Here is a 24,646-nt window from a genome sequence, read left to right as displayed (position 1 = left end):
GTCCATACTGGTCATTAGTTACTTCAAGCAGGTATTAGCTGGACAAAGCTAGTTATTAAGTAATCCAAACTTGTTATTAGATGGTCCGACTCTGAACTGGTCATTCGTTGTTTCAAGCAGGTCCAAGCTATTTATTAATTGTTCCAAGGTGGTCATTAGCTGGTCAGCCAGCTACCATGTTCCAAACAAAGAGAGAAAAAAAGACTATTTTGAGCTTGTATAACCAGCTGGTGGCTTTTTTTATTTGGTATTTATTTTTTTGGTCTGCCAGCTTGGATCATGTAATGACCAACATGGACCAGCAAAAAAACAATTATCGTGTTCCAAAATGCAGCTACCAGCTTAAGTAGACACTTCTTTTCTGTGTCCTTCAAGAACTGTTCTGTTAACACAACCTTGCAAACCCTTTAGAGGAGCAGAAAAAGACACAGTGACCTCCCCTTAAACTGCCCCTATTTCCCAGTGTCTCACTTTAATTAATTAGCACAAATGATCCTGCATCATACATTGGTGAATTTCGCATATCACTTCAGGGCAGGTGGGTAATACAAAGACAGAACACTAATGAAAACTGTGTTGTGTCAGGTTGCATACCTTTGGGTAAAGCACAGGAATAAAGCGGTCCACATTCACCTCCTCACAGACAAGCTGAGAATGATGAAAAGAGAAGGAACATATTGATTCTGTCCTCATTCTTATTTCATCTTGCAAAAGTGATGCAACACCATGGTTGTCTGTTCAGGCAGGTCAGGACAGGCTCATGGGGAAGTGAGACAATCAGTCATGTCACTCAGTGAGAATTGTGATAAACTGTAGGCTGTGAAAAGAACAGTGCTGACCCCTCACCCCTCCTCGCATGATTTACTCTCACCTTGGCCATCTGGATGATATTGGGGAATTCGGTCAGACAAGATATTGGTATCACATCGTGATATGTTTTCATTTTAGTTCTGTAAAAACAGACAGACATTAGTTGACACAATATACAAGCTGCAAAAATGCATTATTTAATAAGTAATTTTGTATTCGTTTCCAGTAAAAATTTCTAAAACTGGAAATGTAAATGTAAAAGATAAATGTACATTTTGACAAGATACATTTACTTTAAGACACAAAATGACATAACACAAGATTCAATATTAATTTAATTGACAATATTAGTTATTTATTAATATTAAAAAGCCTAAAAATATATCAAATTGTTTTCAGAGAATATATCATGAATTAAGTCTATTTCTCTCACCCTATTGGCAAATTGGTGGTGGTGGGGTGGGGGGTCGGGGGTGTTAAGCATAAATCTGTCAAACTTTGTATGCTTTTACAAAATTGCCAAGGGGTAAGAAACATAAACTCTGTTTAAGATATCTTCCTTAAGTCTTCTTACACATTTTTGCCCTTTGTGTTTTAAAATTGTTTCGATTTTTTTAATGGAACACAATGATTAACATTAATTTAACATTTACCTCATTTAACGATTTCATTCTTAACAGCTCAAAAAAGAAACATGCTTCCTACTACAAAACACACTATAGCCCCAACTTACATTTGTAACACTAACTGTATCAACAGCTCAGAACTATGCTTAGTGTCATTGTGGCATCGTTAAATGTGTCACATGGATTTGATAACAGGAACATCCTGCTGTCTTCCCTCCACCCACACATATTGCCCTATATTTTCCATCTGGTGCCTAATGCGGAAATGAGGGTGCAATATAAATTTGGCCTGTTTAATCTGTGTAAAACAATTTTTTTATTGTGGGTTCCAGGAAACACTCACTGTTGTTGTCAAGGAATAGGTATCACTGTGCACTGCTTAGTATCCACAATAAAAAGCAAAGCTCACAACAAAGTTAAAGATCTGTGCCAGACACTAAGCCCATCATTAGCTGCTCTTGTCTACATTATAGAGACTTTGTGCAGGACATCAGCCAAAGAACAAAAAGACTAATTTAAAGCAGGTACACTACAATAAATCTTTTTCTTAATCAGAATTTTGTCTTGTTTTATTGAAAACATATCTAAACATCCTTAAAAAATAGGATACTTTTACTTGAGAAACTAAATCACATTATATATCAAGTCTTGCTTTTAGAGAAATCTAACAAAATTTACTACAAAACAAGACAAAATACTGAGTGAGAAAATATTTCTTTGCATTTTATAAAGACAGGAGTATCTAAGGATGGAAAAGTGGGATGGATGGAGAGAAGGAAACATATGGTCACACCTGAGCATGAGACGAAGATGCTCTTGGTCCCCGATAACATCATATTTCATGGAGAACACCAGGTGGCCCAGGGCGCTGTCCACTGTATAGTAATTAAAGTGTTCCTAATGACGGAGCAGAAGGCGAAGCTGTGAGAGCTCATTCATCTTCACACATACACAACCACACACATTTATTTTTTTGTCCAAACACTCCCGCACAGATCTAACAGCTAACTGGTCACTTCTTCATGCACATTAGTCTAATTCATAATGGATTTCAGATCTGAATACATTAAGCCTATCGAAGCTAAAATATAATGATCTTAATTATGTCTTGCTGCTGAGGTGCCAGATTGGCTTAAATAATTAGGATACATTTGTTAAAAATTACATTACTGAAACCTATTCAAATGGATGTCCAAGCATCAGAGGGCTGCAAGTGGTCACACACTTAGTGGCAAATTCATGAAACAGTTGCACCACTCTTAAGGTATTTCAGTCAAAGATTTGTGCCTCAAGCCTTGTTAATACTTTCGCCTGGCACCGCAGCGTGACCTGCAAATGCAACTCTCAACTATCCGAGGCATTTATACTTCACGTGCATCTTGGTTGCACTCTTCTCCAAATTACAGACTACAGTGCATAGAAAATATCAGTTAATCCAGAAAGAAATAAACAGTGAAGAAGCACTTTGCTGAACTTTACATTTACCTTGCCAAGTATGATAATAATAGTTCATGTTCGCTGGCCATATACAATGAGTAGTTCAACCTAAAATGAAAATTACAGCAGTTTTCGAGTCAACAGTACACTGATCCGAGGACAGCAGCTCTTAAGTCAATAGTACATTGAGTGGATCACAGCAGTTCTCGAGTCAACAGTACACTGATCCAATGACAGCAGCTCTTGCATCAGCATTACATTGCGTCAATCACAGCAGTTTGCGAGTCACCAGTACACTGAACTGAGAATCGCCTCTTTCGGAGGTGTCCGACATACTGAGAACTGCTGAGGGGTGAAATGTTTCAGTCGAGAGATGTAATCAATTTTTACTATTGAGTATTGTGCATGCAGATTATATCTGAAGTTGTGATGAGCTGGATCAGAATTTCTTTCTAAGAATAGTTTAATCACTTTTTATGCTTTAAACATGTAGAACATCCACATTTGTATATCAATGTCAGTATTGGGTGTTTTAAGTGCAAAACTTTAATGTAGGATGTATTGTCAGATCACTGAATGAAACACTGATGACAATAAACACCCTTATTATTATAACTTAATTAAATAAAATGTTATAATCAGCAATATGCCCTTACATATGGCTTTATTGAATGTGTTTGTGCGTATATTCTACGACACCGGCATATTAGCATTATATATATAGTGACGTCATTAAGTGATGACGTAAATTAACTGGTGAACCAGATTTTTGAACCAGTTCTTTAAAGCATACCATCCGAAAGAACCGGTTCGTGGAAAAGTATCTGACTTCCCATCACTAGCACAAAATGGAGCCTCATGAAGACTAGACGACAGCCGCGGTGATGTCAGTTTGTGCACACAAACCCTTTCGAGAATAAACCAGGCTTTACTCACTACTCAAAAGGCAGGTGTTAAATGTCATTGAGTCAAACAAATAAAATATTTTAAAATAGGCTTATTATTGATTCCTCTTTATTCACGAAACTCAGTGCTCTTGCATCTGTTACAAGGCATAGGACCTGAGTGACAGATTCATTTTGGCATGAGACATCTAAGAAACGAAGACAAGACACAAATTAGTAGCTTTCCTCAGACATGGATTGTCAGCATCTTTATTAAACTCATTTAATTTATTTTTTCACCCTCTTAATGTAAAAAATATGTCTTCTTAATAATAAAAGCATATTCAACAGATATATCAATCTGTAATATCACTTTCTTTACAACTTTACCATATGTGAACAATCACCATATTTGGAATCACATATAGACACACATGCAAATATTTATAATAAAGGAACATTAATACATTATTCTTAATTATATATTATACCTATGGTAACATATCACCATATAATTCACTCAAATGCTTTAATATTATACAATGACCCACAAAGTTAGTCATTTTTAGGGTTTCTTCTGTGTCAGGAGGTTTTGACAATCCACCCTCTTGCAAGAAGATCCTTAATGTTTTCTTTTACTTCTTTGTACTGGGGCTCCAGAACTGAGGTGTATGATCACTGAACAGGGATATCATCTGCGAGATTGATGGTCATTTATAAGTTCGGAATGCAGCCCACATCTTCAGCAGTATGTGCAAATGCCAGTGATTCTTCATAGACCATTTTCCATGCTATGCTTTGTTGTTCCTGTCAAGTAACTTACATCCACGTGAGGATCCCATCGTAATGTGGCATCAGCTCTACTGTTGCTGTTGAGGTCTTCAGGAGTTTTAGCACAGTTGACTTCAACATTGACAGGTTCAACACTTGCTTGGTCATCTTCTATTTCCATCAAGCAGAGCAGTGATAGTAGACAGGATCTTTGTTCCACTTGTCTGTCCCTTAAGCAGCTGTTCAATGACGTTGAAACGAAGCAGGTGTCAATCTAGGGCCATGCTATCCATCAAAAAGTGGACTTGAATTGCCAGGTTAGGGTTGCTGTTGCCTGGAAGATTTACAGTCACCTCGACCTGACCATCGATGGGCAAAATGTCTCAGTTGGCAGCCAGTACATTGAGGGTGCTGGTTCCTATCAGCTCGCTCAAGGTTCATAGTCTGTGATCAGGTAAGTATGTTTTCTTCCAATTGTGGTCAAGGACACTGACTTGAGCATCAGTGTAGAGCAAAACAGTAACAGCACAACCAGTTATGTTAAATTTCAGTAGGCATTTGCTTCCAACTAAATCTGCTACTTTTTCTTGTGTCGAATTCGGCTCTTTTGAGGTGTGAGAACAGACTGCACTGTTGGCACTGGCATATTAATCTCTGTTTTCTGACACGTTTGCTTCAACTTGGAACAGTTTGCTTGCTAGCTGCCCCTTTACCCGATACAGAAACTTTGCGGTGTCTCATGCTCGCGCTGTCTGGTGCTCATCAGCTCTTGCAAAATCTCACTACTGCTCTTTTCACTTAGATGAAAATGTAGGAAACTTCTCAGTTCAGTCACAGTTAGATCATCTTTGTTAATGAGCATGTCTTTGAATTGTCCTGGTTTAATTATGCACAGAACATCTTGAATGATCTCACTTTCTGTGAGGTTTGATTTGAGTCCTTCTGCTTGCACAAGCTATTGTAACCAATGTCCAAAGTGCTGTCACCTACCTGACCACCGTGTGCTTTGAATTCTTTGCGCTTTAAGTATGACAAGTCTCTTATGTACATCCTGCCATCAGTCATGGTGTGTGGTAAGTACTCAGTGTGAGGTAAGTGCTTTGCATTTTGTGCTGGTCTGTGAAGGGTGACTTTTCTGTCTTGACAATGGTTGGTGATATTTTGTACTCTGTCAGCTTCTTACCAAATTCTTCATAGCTAGAGAGTAGCTTTTGATACTCCAGAAACTGTGTGTCTGCATTTATGTCTGCAGATGTGGACGATGAAAATGTCTGCATGTGTGTGGTTGTTGACAGTGTCTGTGTATGTGCAGCTGGTGAGGGTTTGCTTGTACATATATTTTTCAATCAAATTAGACATAGGTTGGTCATTCACAACAATAGTTACACGATTTTGGAGGACCTCATCAATAATGTCTTTCAAAAACAGTAACTGTGCATACCCTTCATCTTCTGATTCAGTTATAATGTGTTACTTTACATGTAGGAAGAAATTAAATTAAAACAACTTTCCACATCATTCCTGGAGGCGGTGGAGGAATCCAGACCTGAAGCTGGTGTGATGCGATCAGCAATTTGGAAGAGTTCATCAGCAGTCAGTGTGTGAAGACTTTTCTTTATTTTCCAGATCAGTCCGTTTATATAGCCTGCCATCTTGCTCGATTCCAGACACCTTGGATTTGAAGTTATGTACAACTTCTCAGCCAGGTCAGTACTTTTGCTTGATGGCAACCTTGCTCAGCCCAGACACCTTTGGACATGCAGTGATGTACTCCCTCTCAGCCAGGTCCCCTTTATCTCTCTGGCCACCTGCAGTTGCTTCAGATTCACACAAGTAAACCCACTGTGTTGGTCGTAGGCCTTGTTGTCGTGGAAGTATAGACTTCAAGATCAGTCTTGCAGTCTGGACATGGATCTCGGTGGGACATCCAATAATCTGTTACAAGTCCCATGAATAGGACCTGAGTGACAGATTAATTTTTGCCTGAGAAATCTGAGAAAAGACAATGCACAAATAAGAGGCATGGCTTGTCAGCAGCTTTATTAAACTCATTAAATTTTTTTTCCTCCTATTAATGTGAAAAAATATGTCGTCTTAGTAATAAAAGCATATTCAACAGATATATCACTCTGTAATATTGCTTTCTTTACAACATCACCATATGTGAACAATCATCATATTTGTAATTACATATAGACACACATGCAAATATTTATAATAAAGAAAAGAAATAATAATAACATTTTCTTAATTATATATTCTACTTCTGGTAACATATCACCATATAATTCACTCAAATGCTTTAATATTAAACAATGACCCACAAAGTTAGTCATTTTGAGGGTTTCTTCTGTGAACAATGCTGACATATAAGTGTGCATGTAAAACTTTTTAACGTTTGACGTCACTGTACATCATTTACACCATTAGTATTGCAATCTGAAACTGTTCATAAATAACCACTGAAAACTTAAATAAAACATGTGATTTAAATAAACAACCTATTACAAGACATAAGTGGAGCCATTTCACTAAACTGACATACAATGGCTAAGGGGCCGGGCACCATTTTGGCCTATTCACTTGGATTGAACGACCGTTTCAATTGCTCATTACACTCATTACAACGGGGGAAACACAAACTTTAGAAAACTCTACATATCTATTAAAATAACCAATTATTGGACATAAAACCCAAAGTAGATGAAGCTTAATATGTTTTGACATGAGAAATTTTGTATTTTACAACTTTTCCATTGAACATACCTGAGAAATCAGGAGAAAAGTAGGCGTGGCTTGTCAGCATCTGAGGGCTGAATTTTCACATAAGCAGTACACTCTGGTGGCTGCAGCAGTACTGACTCATTGAAAACAGCATTAACATTGACAACATAAAAATGGCTCAGGCAAATAAATTATTTTTAATACAAAATAAACACTTGTTTTTAAACAAAAATCTGACCATACATTTGAGCACCATGCAAATTGCATTTAGCACAGTTTGTTTTGCCATGTTTGTGGTGCTCCTTAATTAGCATAATTCCATGAATTTGGTGGTAAAACAATGCAGAGAGCATATACAAATAAATGCCACTTTTAGCATTCTTAGTGAATTTTCCAAAATCAAATCTCTCTTCTCTCTCTCTCTCTCTCTCTCTCTCTCTCTCTCTCTCTCTCTCTCTCTCTCTCTCTCTCTCTCACTGTATTTCAAATTGCAGTAATCAGTGCTGGATTTAAGCTTATCCTCACCTTGCCTAGAAAATGCTTCCTGTAGATTTTAGCAGTGGTGTTGCACTCCAGTTTGAAGCGTGAGGTGGGAGAGAGGAGCTGCTCTGGGACAGTCCCATTGCTAAGCTCGTGATTGGTCCCTTCAATCCAATAACCCCCAAACTGGGGCAGCAGAATCAAGGGAAATGGACTACTTCTGCCGAGAACCTGACAGAGAAAACAAAACAAAAAAAGATAAATAAATTATGGTTCCATTCACTCAAGCTTGCACATAATAAATTCCACTGAGATATTGACAGAAAAAACAATTTATGTCAGCCCTTTATTTAGAAGTGTTTTACCTCATGGACGCTGGGGTAAGGGATGTAGTCTTCTTCGGTCTGTAACAAGAAAACACAAAGGCACATTCTTTGATTGTATGCCAAAGATCTTAGCTTTAGGATTTGTCTTTCGATACTCAAGAAAATTCCGTCAGCTTGACAATTGTTGAAAGTCAATATCACATTATTTCATCTCACAATATTGTATCAAAACCTTAAGGCCAAGAATCAATGTTAATTCAATTTTTCACATTAATATTTGGTGGAAAAGAATATTGACCTCGCAGAGCAAAACATACAGTGGAATTAGATCGACAAACACTAATTATATCTATTTCACCAAAATCCAAACTCAAGTCTAAAACTTGTCCATACAGCTCTTGTATACAGACATAATAATTAAGGCTGTAGATTTAACATGTCAAATCAGTACGATTATGTCTATAAAAATATCACGCAAAAACAATTAACACAATTAATCATGCCACAGTAATAATGAATGTTCCTACCAATGGAAAATTTAAGCTTGAAGTACCACCTTAGAGTTTTTGCGAGTCTCAGTCAGCAGGGGCAGCAAACGCAGCTCCAGCTGTACAAGCAATGTGCAGCTATACTGACAACAAACCAACAGTTTTCTTTTTACATTTTCAAAGTACATTTAAATTCACACAGCATCCAAAAAATCTGGCAAGATGCTGAAAACCAGTGAAAGGCAACTCAATAAACTCATGTGTACAGAATGGATGCAAGGGCACCTCCTATGAGAACATCTCTTATGTCTACCTCAGACATATTGATGAACTTAATGGTAAAACAGATCTCTTTGGACTGTAGGCCAGTGATAGGAAATCAACCAAACAACATATTAACTTCTAAAGTAACTTTTCTAATCAATGTTAACTTGATTGCCACTAAAATGTCATAAATTATTCTATGAATTTTATTTTATTTATAATTATTTTGATTGATTATTATATATTAAATTATATTTATTTTGTGGTCTTTTTAGCAAATATTACTATGCAATTAATTGCGATTATCTAATACTCCCGCGCGTCATTTGTTTACTAACAGAAACACTAGTGTGCTAAACATTAAGAATCACAATAATATCATGGACTCAATTTTTGTGAATGCGCAAATTCTAAGTGCAAATTTTGTGCCAGTGCAAATGGCCGTTGGTGGGAGTGTTTGTAATACTGTGGGTGTATTGTATGTAAATGAAGTGGCTCAATTTCAATTTCCTACTTTCCTAAGAATTTGGTCATCACGATAAGATGCTTCAATACCACATCTAAACTTAGTGCAAAGCCAAATTCAGTTCCTGCATTTGCAGTTGGGAGATTTCACTTGCAGGCGGTAATAAAGTTCATGACCAAATTCTACAACTACAGAACATCAAATTATGTTCTTAACGATCGCTGTTGACGCCATTTGTTGAAACAAAAAATATAAGATTTTCTAGAGGTCAGGGTTTATTTTTTCAGTTATTAATATTATTTATAGTGTTATGTTTAAGTCACTGCAAAAGGGGACAGTGGAAGGAGTAAAATGTTTTGATTTGGCATGATTGTTTTCACCACGTTATTTTGAATATATTTTAGTTTCATTTGAAGTGTAATTTGCATGTAGAAATATTTTTGATTTATTTTTTCATGTTTAAATAAATTACATTTTTAAAAATCATTGTCGACCGGTAGAAGTAAAGTGCGTACTGATACAATCTCTGTTAATACTAGCCATGATTTGTGAGTCAGTAGATAAAATTATTAATAATAATTAATAAACTTACATTCTCTGTAATTTAACGGAGCCTACATCCATATCCTGAACCAAATTTTCCATGCATCTTAATGGAATGTGTCTGTAATGAGGAGGAAAACGTGGCCGGGCAATGATGATGCACACCCTGTCCTGAAATGTTCTAATCCGCCAGGAAGGGATAAAGACGAGCTAGAAGTGCCAGTTCAAGAGAGAGAGAGAGAGAGAGAGCGAGAGAGAGAGAGAGAGAGAGAGAGCAGAGAGAGAGAGAGAGAGAGAGAGAGACAGACACCGCTGTGTGTCTAAGTTGATTTAAGTCATTAAAAGTTTCGTTGACTGCTTAGCCGGTTCCCGCCTCCTCCTTGCCAATCCTTACCCATTACAGTGTCCCATTTAACAAGGATGCACAAAATAATGTAAATCCATATTTTACACTACCAACTTCTTATGAATGTATTGTTTTTATTTATATCGCTGGTGCTTGACAGGGGATGGACGATTAGCACCTTGCGTGCATGATTTCACCAAACCCACTTGCGTCTAAACTTACACGAAAATACAAACACTTCATGGACATACCCATTGACTTTGTGCTTATTAGTTAAGGCATTGCGCTGCGCTTAGCACTTGCAAGCTTAAAATAAGGCTTCATATCACAATCCAGATATTTATATATTTTATCATATAATGTCCCTTTTGATTGCCACCCCTGGTTATACTGTAGCTCAGCACCTTTTAATATTTTTCTGTCAGTTTAAGCAGTAAGTAAACATCAATGGCTTAGGATATCCCAAGGAATTGGCAAAAACAGACAACTTGATCTGATGTATAGTATTTAACAGAACTAACTCATTAAGTGGAGACTGTGATCAGTTTGACTCTTTACAGGCAGTTTGGCCTCAGACCAGTGTATACGGTTCAGCATAAGCTAATCTTATTTTATTGCAGCTCCATTAGTGCAAGTGAAAGTGGGCTAGGGATGTCTTTGAAAACTGGGTGTGTGAGCTTGACTGATAACTAGCTCTTCCATTTGAAGCTGTCTGCCTGCAGATAAAAATGGCAGCCCATTGCCCTTTAGACAATACATGTATTGTATTGTGTGTGTGTGTCTGTGTGTGTACACAAAGGGATCTGGTGAGGTGAACGTACTTTGAGAGGAGGAGGAAGAGTGCATCGTTGCTCGTCCATTCTGTTGCTCTGAAAGATAAAAAGAAAGAGGCTGTCAGCCCTGTGTAAAATCAAAAACAACACTTATGATACTGCCGAGATCAGCTGAGGAATGCTTTTATGCAGGTGAAAAGAAAAATGTTTATTTAAATATAAAATTATAAATTAAAAGACACAAAAAGCTTAAAATATCAATTGTACAAAGCCTACATTGTACTACAAATGTATAAAATAATATTGCACTCTTATTTAAAAAAAATTCAATAATAATAATACTGTTAATATAAATATAAGCAATAAAAAACGTATTCATATGAGATATATTCAAAATATACTTTAATTGAAGGAAAAAAGCAAAAGCCAGGAAAACAAAGGCAAAACATGGTGTGGAACAGCATACTAGGACATTCACTAAACTTTGCTTTTGGCAAAAACAGTTCTCATGCACATAAACAGTATCAGAACAGCAGTTTATTAAAAAAAAAAAAAAAAAGCAAGACAGAAAGCACCATCAGCCATCTTGCATCAATCATACACAATTCACTTTTTCTTCATTCTCTTTAATTAAGTTTTATGAAAATGCCAGACAGTGGAGCATTAAATCAAAGTGACATTGAAAGCAAGCAGGGAGAGGACATTCAAATATTTACAAAGCTATTAACAACCCTTACACAAAATATAGCATCATTAAGCTGCTATGAATAAAACCATTTGTCCAGTTCTTCAATGTAAATTTTAATAAAATAAAAAATAAAACGTTTTAGTGGCATAATCGACTAATACATTCAGTGAATGTGAAAATAATTTTGACTGGTTTCATCAGATTCTACAGATAGCTGTTACTGTCAGTCTGAAATGCTGCAATGCGCTGAGATACAAAGGAGTAGGAAAGTTTGAACTATCTGATGACAGATTCAGGGTATCTTTTTCAGCATACTGTCTCCTTTATGGCAGGACAACAGTGATATACAGAACATACCAGCCTTTATGTAATTTAAAACATCTTAGGCATCTAACCAAGACTCATTTAAAGAAGATACAGACCTTTGGTCTGCAGATTCTGCAGAAACCACAAAATAAACCAGATCTAATGTCAATGTTATTCTGTTCCCATGCATTATAGTGCACTTATCATTGTTTCACCATAGGGGGCTCTATTTTCCTACCTACGGTAAGCGCAATGCTAAACATAACAACTGCGTGCTACCTCTTGTACAATTTCCATGAGAGCGAAAAGGACAATTGGCCATGTGTGGGAGCGTTTGTGAGTGTATGCAAGCAAACCGGTGTTGTAGTGTATGTTAATGAAATTGTGCAATTGCTATTTTTCGGAGAAATAGGTCATTACGCTAAGACGTTTTAGAAGCACGTCTAATTTCGGCACAAATTCTAAAATAAGTTCCTGCATTTGCAGGTTGGGGATTCCAATAGCAGATAAAGAATTAATAATAATAATAATAAAAATAATAATAATAATAATAATAATATGTTTATATTGTATAGTGTCTTTCCAAAGCTCAAAGATGCTGTATAGAAATTAAACATAGAATATTAAACAGAGAAACATTTAAAATAAAAATATGCATTACAAAACAACTTACAATGGGAGACAAGGAAATAATTTTTCAAGCAAGTGAGGCACGGGCGAGCAGGACGAGAGCCATCAGTCCCAGAGATGCTGATAGAGAACATTAATCACATTCATCATGGCCCAGAGCAGCACAAGTTGCTTGCCATAAAATGGAATATACAGTAGAACACAGATGGTGGAATAACGGGAAAAGAACCTCCGATTTAAATTGCACTTGAACCAGCCCACTAGCGCAGTTTCAGCAACCCACTTGCGCATAGACTTAGCGTAGGCTTGAATGAAAATATCATTGCCATGCCCATTGACTGGCCGCATGTTACGTATTACAAACCTTTGACTGTTCAGCTGGTTCCTGCCTCCTCCTTGCCCATCGTTACAATGGTGCCGAAAAATCTGCCTGGGGAGCAGCCGTGGTTGTCTGCCTGGGGACGAAAGGGTCGCTGCCGGTCACCAAGAGCTGGAGGAACCGCTGCCATCCACTGAAGAAGGGGAGGAGCGGTTCCGTCTGAGAGGTTGAGAACCTCTCCTCCAGGAGCCGGCGAGTGAAAGTTCTTCTCACTCCACTCACTCTCTCTTTGTGTGTCTCCGCTCACCCTTTCCCTCTCCCCATGCCTCCCCTCGTCTCTCCCCCAAGTTCACAGGGGTGGACCATCAGCTGACGGAACGGCCAGAAGGGTAAATGGTAAACGGTCTGCACTTATATAGCGTCTTTTTTTTATAACCTTAGCGATATTCAAAGCGCTTTACACTGCGTCTCATTCACCCATTCACACACATTCAAAGCGCTTTACACTGCATCTCATTCACCCATTCACACACACATTCACACACCAATGACGGCAGAGCTGCCATGCAAGGCGCTAGCCTACCATTGGGGGCAACTTGGGGTTCAGTGTCTTGCCCAAGGACACTAGGGTCATGTGGAGTTGTGTGGGCCGGGAATCGAACCACCAACCCTGCGATTAGTGGACAACCCACTCTACCACCAGAGCCACAGCTGCCCAGAGTCTCCCGTCCCCTGAGTCACCCCTCGTAAGTCAGTCCGTTGGTGCCCTGGCCTGAAATCGGGAGTTTCAAAGAGTGTGATGGAAGGAGTGTGATGAGGAGGAGGGTGTGGCCGGGACATGATGGTGTACGGCTGGCGCTGAATCAGCTGATCAGTGGGAGAGTGAGATAAAGGGGAGCCGGAGGCGCCAGTTCGAGAGAGATACACGCGCAAGTGTTTCTGTGTTCGTTTATGTTGTATGTAGTTTTAAGTTCATTTATATCATTAAACCTTTATGTGGACTGTTCAGCCGGTTCCTGCCTCCTCCTTCGCCATCCTTGAACTGTTACAGTGTGTAATTTGGATGTTCGAATACTTTTTCCTATCCCAGCCTAATTTGCTGAGCCAACTACTGCGTAGGTAAGCCATTTATAGGTTGATTTACTTACAAACTGTTAACACTGTGGCTCTGTGGCACTATCAAAACATTGCTATTTTTGTTTGTTGCTGTGTCGGGCTCATTAGGATGCTCACTGGCTCAACAAATGGCATCAGTGTGGGGTGGGACAATCAGTTTGAACAACCAATTCAGAAGAGTTTAGTAAACCTGATTTAAATAGTCTTTATTTTTGCTATTCCATTTAGTGACACCAGAGACAGAAATTACACCCTACACCTTTAAATGAGTCCTCTCTGTGTGGTCAACATCAAGATCCTCCTGCATTTAACCACCAGAGGCAACAACTTTGCAAAATCTCCTCTCAGTCAAATTGTGTGCAATGGTGCTAACTTAATCATTGCACATTTGGCAACCACAGGCCAATGATAAAAAATAAAAGTCCTCACTACATATAAGGATGACCTTCAACTAGAGCAAAAAGACATGCAAATGCATCTAATTAGCCAGTTAAGTAAAGAGGGTTAATGGAAGACATCTACTATAGATCAAAGATGAGGCAGAGTGGCGAAAAAGAATATAAAAAGAAAAACATTACCTGCATTTTCTCAATCATTTCAAATAAATCAGTAGTCTGGAAGAGAGATGAGATGAGATCAAATGAAATGAGATGAGTTTTAGGTTGACCCCTAGATTACATTCTCATGATTTGAGTATAGGGAGTGGCTAAGAACAGAGAAAACACATTGCTTTGCTGCAGGATACATCTAAGTTGCAGCTGCCTCTACTAAATAAACCCAGATAGCGCACGTACATCTTCGATATGTTTGTTTTAGATCTTTTCATCTGGAAAGCATCACAAGCTAATTAACATCTGTTAAACATATTATAAACATTGTAAACATAAACGTCTCAAAGAGATCTGATGTCTTATTGACATTCAAAAGGAAACATCTTATAGACGTGTATTGCAGATGAGCAAATAACCTAAAAAATACATCTTCCAGGTGTAAAAACACACATTCAATATACATCTAAGTAATTTAGGTATGCTAACTGGGAATCTTTTAGACTGTATATAGAAAACAAGGTGATTTAGAATTCTTACACTTATACAGTATCATAATGCAATTTATAAATAGATATTTTCATTTACGGAATCTAACAAACGTTTAATTTGTTTATCGAGGAGAATGGTGTTTCCCATAAAGACGATTTAATTTCACCCAAAGATTTAAATGTCACAATTGACTCTCCCTCATGTTGTTACAAACCCCTTTGAAACACATAAGGAAATGGTAGGCAGAAGGTTAGGGAGGGTGTCAGTCCCTAACCTTCTTCCTACCATTCACTTTCATTGCATCTTTGTTTCATACAATGAAAGTTAATAGTGACTGAGACTGAACATTCTGGATTCCTGTATTCGGGTCTGGAACAACATGAGAGTGAATAAATAAATGCAGAATTTTAATTTGTGAGTGAACATTCCTGCAATAGGTTACATTTAAAATTGTTTATAATTGTTATTCTTGGCAGTTAATGCAGTTTGTTATCATTTCTCTTGTTTTCATGTTCCAATTTAAAAAATGACATGTAAAGCATTTAGAAATTAGACAAATTATTGAAATTCAAGACTCGATAGTAATATTTGGCTTCTACATTTTCTTTAAACATTTCAAGTCCATTTGTTTTGTCGATTAAAAAAGGAAACGTCTCATTATTCATCTTGATTGATTGCCGCACACACACGCACACACACACACACACACACACACACACACACACACACACACACACACACACACGCTCACACATGTTGGGTTTCCATGTTTTATGGGGACTTCCCATAGACATAATGGTTTTTATACTGTACAAACTTTATATTCTATCCCCTAAACCTAACCCTACCCCTAAACCTAACCCTCACAGAAAACTTTCTGCATTTTTACATTTTGAAAAAACATAATTCAGTATGATTTATAAGCTGTTTTCCTCATGGGGACCGACAAAATGTCCCCACAAGGTCAAAAATTTCGGGTTTTACTATCCTTATGGGGACATTTGGTCCCCACAAAGTGATAAATACACGCTCACACATACACACACACACACACACACACACACACACACACACACACACACACACACACACACACACACACACACACACACACACACGCACACATTAACATGCACTTATCTTCTGACAGCTGATGGCTGCAGTTTATTCAACATGGATAACCTCCAAAGAACAAACCGTGTTCTGTCCAGCATTTGGGACGGACCCAAAGATAACGTGAGAGACAGAGGAAACAATGATCTACAATGTGTGGAAAATGAAGCCTGGATGAACTTCTCACAGTCTTGAACAAATACTTTGTATACTGTACCACACTGTTTGAGTACATTGTGTGAGTCCTCCACCATCGACAAACAAAACGCTATTGCTGCCTTGAAAAACAAACTTTAGTGAAATTTGACCATGGCAAAATACCCCTGACATGAGGTCGCTGGGACTGAAGAGTAGTACTGTACCACAAACACATTACGTAAGAACCTCTTCAGCTTCTTTAAAATATCAAATGAATGAACTAAAACACCAGCGAATAAAGTCATCAAATAATACTATAAAACTCTGAACCATGTGCACTACAATACATGCTTCACATCCTCCCTAAACAAACACTGTACATTGCTCAACTATCTAAACCATTTTGATTACAGTAATAATATATTAAAATAATATAACACAGTAATATGTACTGTATATACGTAACTATAGCAATATTAAAAAAAAAATATGAAAATAAGTCTTACAGAATTATTTACAGCAGAAAAAATTAATTCTATTAAAAATATGCCAAAACCACTGAATCAAATGAGGTTTTTTATAAGTCTCCGTATGATACTGCAGAGGTACAGTATGGATGTCACAACTGTTTTTAGGGCATAATCTGTTTGATCGTAGGACAGGTTTGATCTACAGGTAACGGAACATAGCTGACAGTGATTAGTGCAGCAAATGAATGTGCTGCACCTTTAGTGTAAAATTTAAGAGCATTCTGCTCTGAACATGATGGGAGAAAATCCATATCACACTCAACTGAAAACCTTTTAACATTTGGAGCTAAGAACATGTATATGGATTAGGTGCCTCTGAGGTGGCAAAACTTGCACATTCTGCCCTCTTTACACTCATCACTTTATTTTATTTCTTTTACATTATTTGCTGTTGGTTTCAGCAATATTGTGTTGAATACTGAACCATTATCATTTTTATCTGTTAAAATAGCCTGTTTTTAATTGAATATTTAGATTATATTGAATAAAATGTTTAGCTCTGTTTTTACTTTATGCTGAACTCAGCAATGACACAAAACTAGATCCTTCTACTGTAAAAATACATTTTTAGCTACATAAACTGAAAAATTTCATTTAATTGCTGCCTTAAATTTCTGCTGAATTTACACCACTTACTGTAAGTCCATGAAACGTTGACCACTTTTAAATGTAATAGTTGATGAATAAAACTCTTCAGTAGAATTAAGTAGAAATGACAGAAAATGTTGTGAATCCTCCATTTAAATGTATTAAAAAATTCTGAAATACATTTTTATACTTTAATTCCCAGTCATCCAGAACGATTTCCTTTTAGGGTGAAATTTCAAATACTTACACTTTTAGGTCTTTTCCAGTGAGCAACAGTCACCAGCAGTGGACTGAGATGTGCATACCGACTTTTAGCCATGTTTAAAAGTTAAAAGTCCACAACCTCTTGTAAACACGTTCTACTTCAAAAGTGAAAAAGCACCATATGATCTGGAGGATGCAGTTACGAAGTGACCGTTAGTCTTTATAAGTGAGAAGAAATCTCTAGCCCAATGTGCTACAGCAAATTCCATGTCAAGAAAGTGAGAAAACTCCAGCTGGGTAGCACTGTTCTTGTATAATATCCTGCAGTGTGTACTCTAGGAGGTGTGTGCATGTCTGTAACCTGAAGTCTAACTGTACTTTTAAGCATGAAGATCCATGTGCTCATACTTGTGCTCACAGATGTGCATGGGAGGATGCATTCCAACAGAATTACCCTCTCTTCCTATTTTACTCTTTCTTGCTCTATTTCTTTCTCTTTCACTGGCAAAGGTTCTAAGTCTGAATCTGCACTCTTTCAGACAAACAAGCCTATGCAGAGTCTGCCCTGAATAAGCTCTCATAAATCTGTAATGCAACACGAGTCATCAATATTTTTGGACACTGGCATATAGATGTCCTCAAAGCAAACAAACAAAACTTTAAACAGTCTCTGTAAATCACCTTTATATATTCAGCTTCTGATGCAGCTTTGGTGCTGCCATTGCAGTTTAAAGACTGCAAAAGAAATGTGAATAGTTCCCTTATTATGCGGATCTCAGAAAAGTTCAAGAAAGGTAAAGCTGATCAGCATGGAGACATTGTCCTGTAGTTTGACTGAGTCTTTGGAAAAAACTCATTTAAAAGCATGATGTCACCAACAAGTGCAATCAATGTAGGCTTGCAGGAAAGGAGGTTGACAGTGTTTGAGAGGATGAGAAGGAGAGATTGTGATGCAAGACTGACTGTTTATTATGTCAGCTTAATAGGTCTGTCATTAGTTTGATTGGCATCATTATTAGAGCTATATGTCCAGTTTAAACCAGGTGTATCAGCTGTAATTACCCTTTAACTTTCCGATTCTTTCTTTCTGCCACATATCTTTAATTACTTACTTTTGAAAAGCAATTACAGAACACTTCCAGGAACCAGGAAGTTGGTTTGTAATTGACAAAAAATAAAATAATATATATATATATATATATATATATATATGTTTTCAAGTAACTTGCCTGTATTGATTTTACACATTGAAATGTCAAAATTCCATTTACAATGTAACAACCTTTTCTGATTATGAAACTTTCTTATGTTATGATCACATATAATATTTACTTTATATTCGACCAACGTCCAAATGCAATGTCTTTCTATGAAAGAGAAAACGGCAATGAATTTGAAAAGGGATGAAGCTGTAAATGTGTACACAGAGAAGGTGTGTTCTGAGTCACACATTCATGGGCACACACAGACACACACACACACACAGACACATGCGCAAATTATATTCTCTCCAGAAAGAACAGCTTGAAAAGAGCCATACTGTATATTAACCTCATTACTTGAGAAACAGTCCTTCAGAGCTCTTATTAGAGCAGAAGTGGACATGGGAGAGAGCTTGGTTCTACTTATTGACTAATGAGTCGCAAAAAAAATGTAATACCATTTTATTATTATATGGTGTATATTTATATATATTATATGACAAATATTGATGGCAGGGCTCATTTGAAGCTTTGTCATTCTGCTAAATAAACTTCTCATATATTTTATAATAGGTGTGCAATAAATAAAAAAATATAAAAAAAATTATTGGATACATTATCTTTATGGTTTATGGGTGTTTCTGCAATTTTCAGGGTTCATATTAAAAGAGATTTCAACTTTTGATGTTATATGAAGGTCACATTAAAACTGACTTTTTACCATCCCTTCATTTATATTTTGTACCTTTCAAATGCCTTTTATCTTTTACAGTTTAAGCCTTGTACCAGAACCAGATTTTCAATATTAAGCAATGACAATCCATTATAAAAATACAAGTATTACATGTTTAAACTATGATATTCTAAACAAAGGGTCAAATAAACAAACCATTTCAAAATTTATTGTGGTAAAATTATTTCTATCAATTCTATAAAAAATTATGACTATCCAATTTTGTCCTAAATTAAAAAAAAAAAAAAAAAGTATTTAGTATACTAGTAAACCAAGTCGACAAAAGTGTCAGTGAAGAGCATGTTTGACATAAAATATGAGAAGGTAAAAATCAACGTAAAAATAACTTGAGCAGAATAAAAAAGCTTTAATTTTGCCAAATTGTGAAAGAAGTGTGAAAATATAATTAAATTGTGTGTATTTAGGATACATAAAATATTAGCTCTGAAATAAGTCTTAGCAAGACAAAAGAAGTTTGGACAATTAATTTTAATTTAATAACATTTTTCATCACCATGATTTCCACCACAGAATTCTAATAAACACAATACAGAATTTGAGATGTGGTAGAAATTACACTGTGGTAGACATTTTCATGACAAATTAAATAATCTAGTGAGTGTGAGAAAGATGTTTTAAGGAGACTTTACTTTCTAAAAGTTCACATTGCTGAAAGTGCCCGATTTTCAAGAAACACCAATATATAGTTTAAAATATAGTTGCTCTGAATGGTACAGCCAACAATCTCAGGGCTATGCACTCAGATGAATAATGTTTTTTATCAGACTAGGGTAACAGAGGAGTGCTTCGAGAAAGGAGAATTTACGTAAATGTTCCAAAACCATTCATTGTTATCTATGATTCATGCAAACATGGTGGAGTGTCTGTTCTAATAAAGCTTCAAGCCTGCAAGTGGATTTGGAAATGGAATTTCCCCAGGGCTGAGCAGAAATGTGCAAATCTATTTAGCTGGTCAAAAAAATACATTCGGACTAAATTGTCAAGTAAATGATAACGCACTCGTACGTTATCTCTGTTTTAGCCCCAGCACAGTTTTTGAAATAAACACAATTCCTGTGCATCGTGCACTTAATAGGAAGACATGAAATTTTAGGAAACGAATTTCCATAAATGACACATAAGGCCCTTTCACACAGCAGGAACTAAAGCCCATTTTAGGTACTACTTTTGTAGTTTTCACACATAAGGAACTATAGTTCTTCTTAGCCATTTAGAGCGACTTCTGTAGCTCATATTCTGGGCTAGATACATTTTGGGAGAAGAAGGACTTTGGGAGGTGCTGCAATCTGTGATTAGTCAAAGCAAAAAAAAATAAAAATAAAAGAGAAACACGAAGACAGCCAACATGAGTAAACAAACTTGCAGCTGCTAGCCTTCTGCTCAGAAGATTGTGCTAATTTTCCAATTCCTTGAACAGAAATAAAACCAACAAAGTATCCAAAGATTATAGCTTGTTTCACTTCTTATGTGTGTGTGAGGGGGAGCAATGTGGCTGCGTAACTTCAACGGGAGACGCAGTTTGAGTTTTCTTTGCATCTGTACTGTGTGGCTATCCATAAAATAAAGTGATTTCTGGATTAATGCAATGAATTTGTCCTGGGATAACAGATATAAATTATAAGATGCTCACTGAGAGTCGGTAATTGAAATCTATTATAAACTTAACAGTCTTGAAATCTTGTTTACCAGAGGGAAGTACTGCATGTCTGTTACTGCGTTTTTTACTTGCATTAAGACATCTTTTTTTAAGTCAATGGGTGAGTAGTTCAGTACAGTATTTTTGGTTGAGCCATAAAAGCCTTTATTGTAAAAGATTGTGCAGATTTATACTGTAGGTCTACAGTACATTTCAACATGTTTTCCACCAAGTGATTAAAATAGGCTAAGGCCTCATCTCTCCTCTCATTGCGGCTTCAGGGACGCATCACCACGTGGCTCACATGCCCAGTGTAAAGACTGTAACCTGAAGAGACAGTTTGTGTAAAACAGCCCTAACAAAAGTGTAGCTCCAGATTCTGGCGTCCTCCATCCGTGTTGTTAATTTTGTTGTTGCTATTGAATCGCATTTACATACAACGTAAGAACAAAAATATCGACACTAGATGACATCACTGCGGAGGTTGCTTTTGTGTATGTGAATGTAAGACTTAAAAGTCTCCTCGGGTGTGACGTTCCACCTAAGAGTTCTCATTTAGAAAGTGCCTAAGGGGAAAGTTCCGGGACTGTATGAGGGAAAGACACTATTTTTAGACACTTACCATGTCTGTTCAATCTAAAATCAAATCAAATTAGATTTACTGAAAACTAACTTTGTTAGATAAGCATGTGGAGACAAATCTGGTAGAGAGAGAGAGAGAGAGAGAGAGAGAGAGAGAGAGAGAGAGAGAGAGAGAGAGAGAGAGAGAGCGAGAGAGTGAGAGAGAGGCTGATGGGCTTATTGGAGTGATGCACATGGATGTTAGTGGCATAATCCCGACTGTGAAATCAGGCCAATCCTTAATTAATGATCCCCTTCATGTGATTCTCAAGTCAGTCTCTCTCTCTCTCTCTCTCTCTCTATCTGTCTCTCTCTCTGCTTGTCTGTCTCTCACTCATCTTGGCTGTCACCATCCTCAGCTTAGCACAAATTAAATCAAATTTAACTTTAGAAGAAACTGCCATAACATTTTAAAGAAGGCAGAGCATCATTGCTTTTCTCTGTTATTCATGGGTAATGAGGCAGAGGCCTATAGCCTTTTGTATGGGTTCAAATTTAGTTTACGCTCCTCAGCACTACAAAGAGGACCAGAGCAGCTCTCTGTCTTCTCAACACACTTTCTTTAATTTTCTTGGTGGACCTTTTTGACATTTTTATGAGATCAGATCAGATAGAGCATAGCAACAGGATATTATTGGAGAGACAGAGGGGGACCATGACATGACACAGGCCTAACTCGAACGTGCGTCCCTGCAACCACTGTAGCATCATTTTAAACATCATTAACTCATGCCTTGCCAATGCACCATAGATATGACAACACACTTTAAGTTTAGTTCTTTACAGACACTGACCATCCTGGTTATTAAATTGAGTTTTTTATGATTAAATTATTAGTAGTAATATACATTAACTGAGCACTTTATTAGGAACACTGTGGTTCTAATAAAGTGCCCAACATGGTCTTCTGCTGTTGTAGCCCATCCGCCTCAAGGTTTGACGTGTTGTGCATTCTGAGATGCTATTTTACTCACTACAATTGTACAGAGTTGTTATCTAAGTTACCGTAGCCTATCTGCAAGCTCGAACAAGTCTGAGCTGCATTTCCCAAAACCATCTTAAGCCTAAGTACATCAGTAATAGAAGCCATTGGTTTCAATGTTCTTTATGATCTACTGAGGCTTGCGATGACTTTGGAAAACGCAGCCCTGGCCATTCTTCGTTGACCTCTTTCATCAACAAGGCATTTCCATCTGCAGAACTGCCACTCACTGGATGTTTTTTGTTTTTGGCACCATTCTGATTAAAATCTAGAGACTGTTGTGTGTGAACATCCCAGGAGATCAGCAGTTACAGAAATACTTGAACCAGCCTGTCTGGTACCAACAATCATATGATAGTTGAAATCAATGAGATGAGAAAAATTCTCCTTTCTGATGGTTGATGTGAACATTAACTGAAGCTCCTGACCATATCTGCATGATTTTATGCACTGCAGCCACATGATTGGCTGATTACATAATCACATGAATAAGTAGGTGTACAGGTGTTCCTAATAAAGTTCACAGTTAGTGTACGATGTAACTAGTTGTTTTCGACTAATAACATGTGCATGGATTATAATTTTTATATATATATATATATATATAAAAACAGTAAGATTTTAGGTTCAAAATGTATATGTATGTCTTTGGTCCTGTAACTGGTCACCATCATCTTAATTTAAATCACCTATTTTGTTTAACTAGTTAATCTGAAACGGTTTTCTCTCAATTAATTATTATAAATATCATTATCATAAATAATTAGAAAAATCCTGTTTAAAATAATTGTTCTGGTTTGAATATAAGTTACGCTAAATCGACAGCATTTGTGGCACAGGGAAAAAACAGACTCATCCCTTATTTATTTAAAAAAGCAAAAATGACATGTTTACAGTAAGGAACTTACAATGGGAGAGAGTTGGGACAATCCATAAACATTAAAATACACACAAAAGTATAGCTTAAAGACAAACATTATAAGTATTAACATTATTTTAGTGCGATGAAATAACTTATTAACCTTATCTGTGTAAAGTCATATCCAATATAACAACTTTTTGTCATAATGACGTAAAGCCAGTAAACCGTGTAATCCTGGTAAGATATATTATCACACTAAAACCATTTTATCATATATAATGTTTATGTATAATGGCTATACATTTGAAACTATGTTCATTTTAACATTTATGGACTGGACCCATTCCATTGTAAGTGCATTACTGTAATTTTGACTTATTAAATCAGGGATGTGTCAAACTAACTTTGAAGTAATCAACATTATGCCATAAATGCTGTCAATTTAGCTTAATTTGTTAAGAACACAGAAGACAGTTTTAGATCGACTTTAGCATGCCACACTGTAGGACATGTCAGCTTTTCATTAGCTTTAAATATCAACCATCTATCTGTTTATAGCAGCAGGGCTCCAAAAGGGTTCTGACTGTTTTATGTGGAGACAGGAAGTCCCATATGCTCCATGTTTTACAGTTGATCAACACAAGCTCGAGCTCCAGGCAATTGTTGTTACTCTGTGTAACTTGGGTAATTTCAAAACCAAATCAAAAACGAAAGGCGAAACATTCCCATTAGCCTTCTAACAACAGCAGCTCAGAGAAGGGCATCTCAGCCCTGTAGTGCGAATATCAGAGGTGAAACAAAGACTTACAGCTCACATAGGGTCAGAATTGGACAGAGTGTAAAACTAAAATCCTCTCTACTCAGTGGCAGACAGTAAATGTAAAAGACACTGAACTGCTCAAAGCATAATTCACAAGAGAACTTCTGGCATAAACACATCTTTTATTGGAAATGTAAAAGAATGTACTGTATATGAAAT

The 24,646-nt window shown here is 36.8% G+C and overlaps 1 protein-coding gene across 1 annotated transcript in view; it reads right to left on the bottom strand.

The window, feature by feature from the left end:
• LOC127618817 (rap1 GTPase-activating protein 1-like) overlaps positions 1 to 24,646 on the bottom strand; it is a 130,355-nt gene that overhangs the window by 32,277 nt on the left and 73,432 nt on the right. Inside the window, exons 4-10 of the mRNA XM_052091451.1 lie at positions 14,576 to 14,611; positions 10,987 to 11,034; positions 8,098 to 8,136; positions 7,778 to 7,963; positions 2,230 to 2,333; positions 872 to 950; positions 595 to 648 (exon numbers count right to left, since the gene is read on the bottom strand). Coding sequence (XP_051947411.1) covers positions 595 to 648; positions 872 to 950; positions 2,230 to 2,333; positions 7,778 to 7,963; positions 8,098 to 8,136; positions 10,987 to 11,034; positions 14,576 to 14,611 — 546 coding nt within the window. The remainder of the gene's footprint in view (positions 1 to 594; positions 649 to 871; positions 951 to 2,229; positions 2,334 to 7,777; positions 7,964 to 8,097; positions 8,137 to 10,986; positions 11,035 to 14,575; positions 14,612 to 24,646) is intronic.

Source organism: Xyrauchen texanus, chromosome 25 (genome assembly GCF_025860055.1).
Source record: "Xyrauchen texanus isolate HMW12.3.18 chromosome 25, RBS_HiC_50CHRs, whole genome shotgun sequence".
Lineage (NCBI taxonomy): Eukaryota > Metazoa > Chordata > Actinopteri > Cypriniformes > Catostomidae > Xyrauchen > Xyrauchen texanus.
This window is presented reverse-complemented; position numbering and strand designations above follow the sequence as displayed.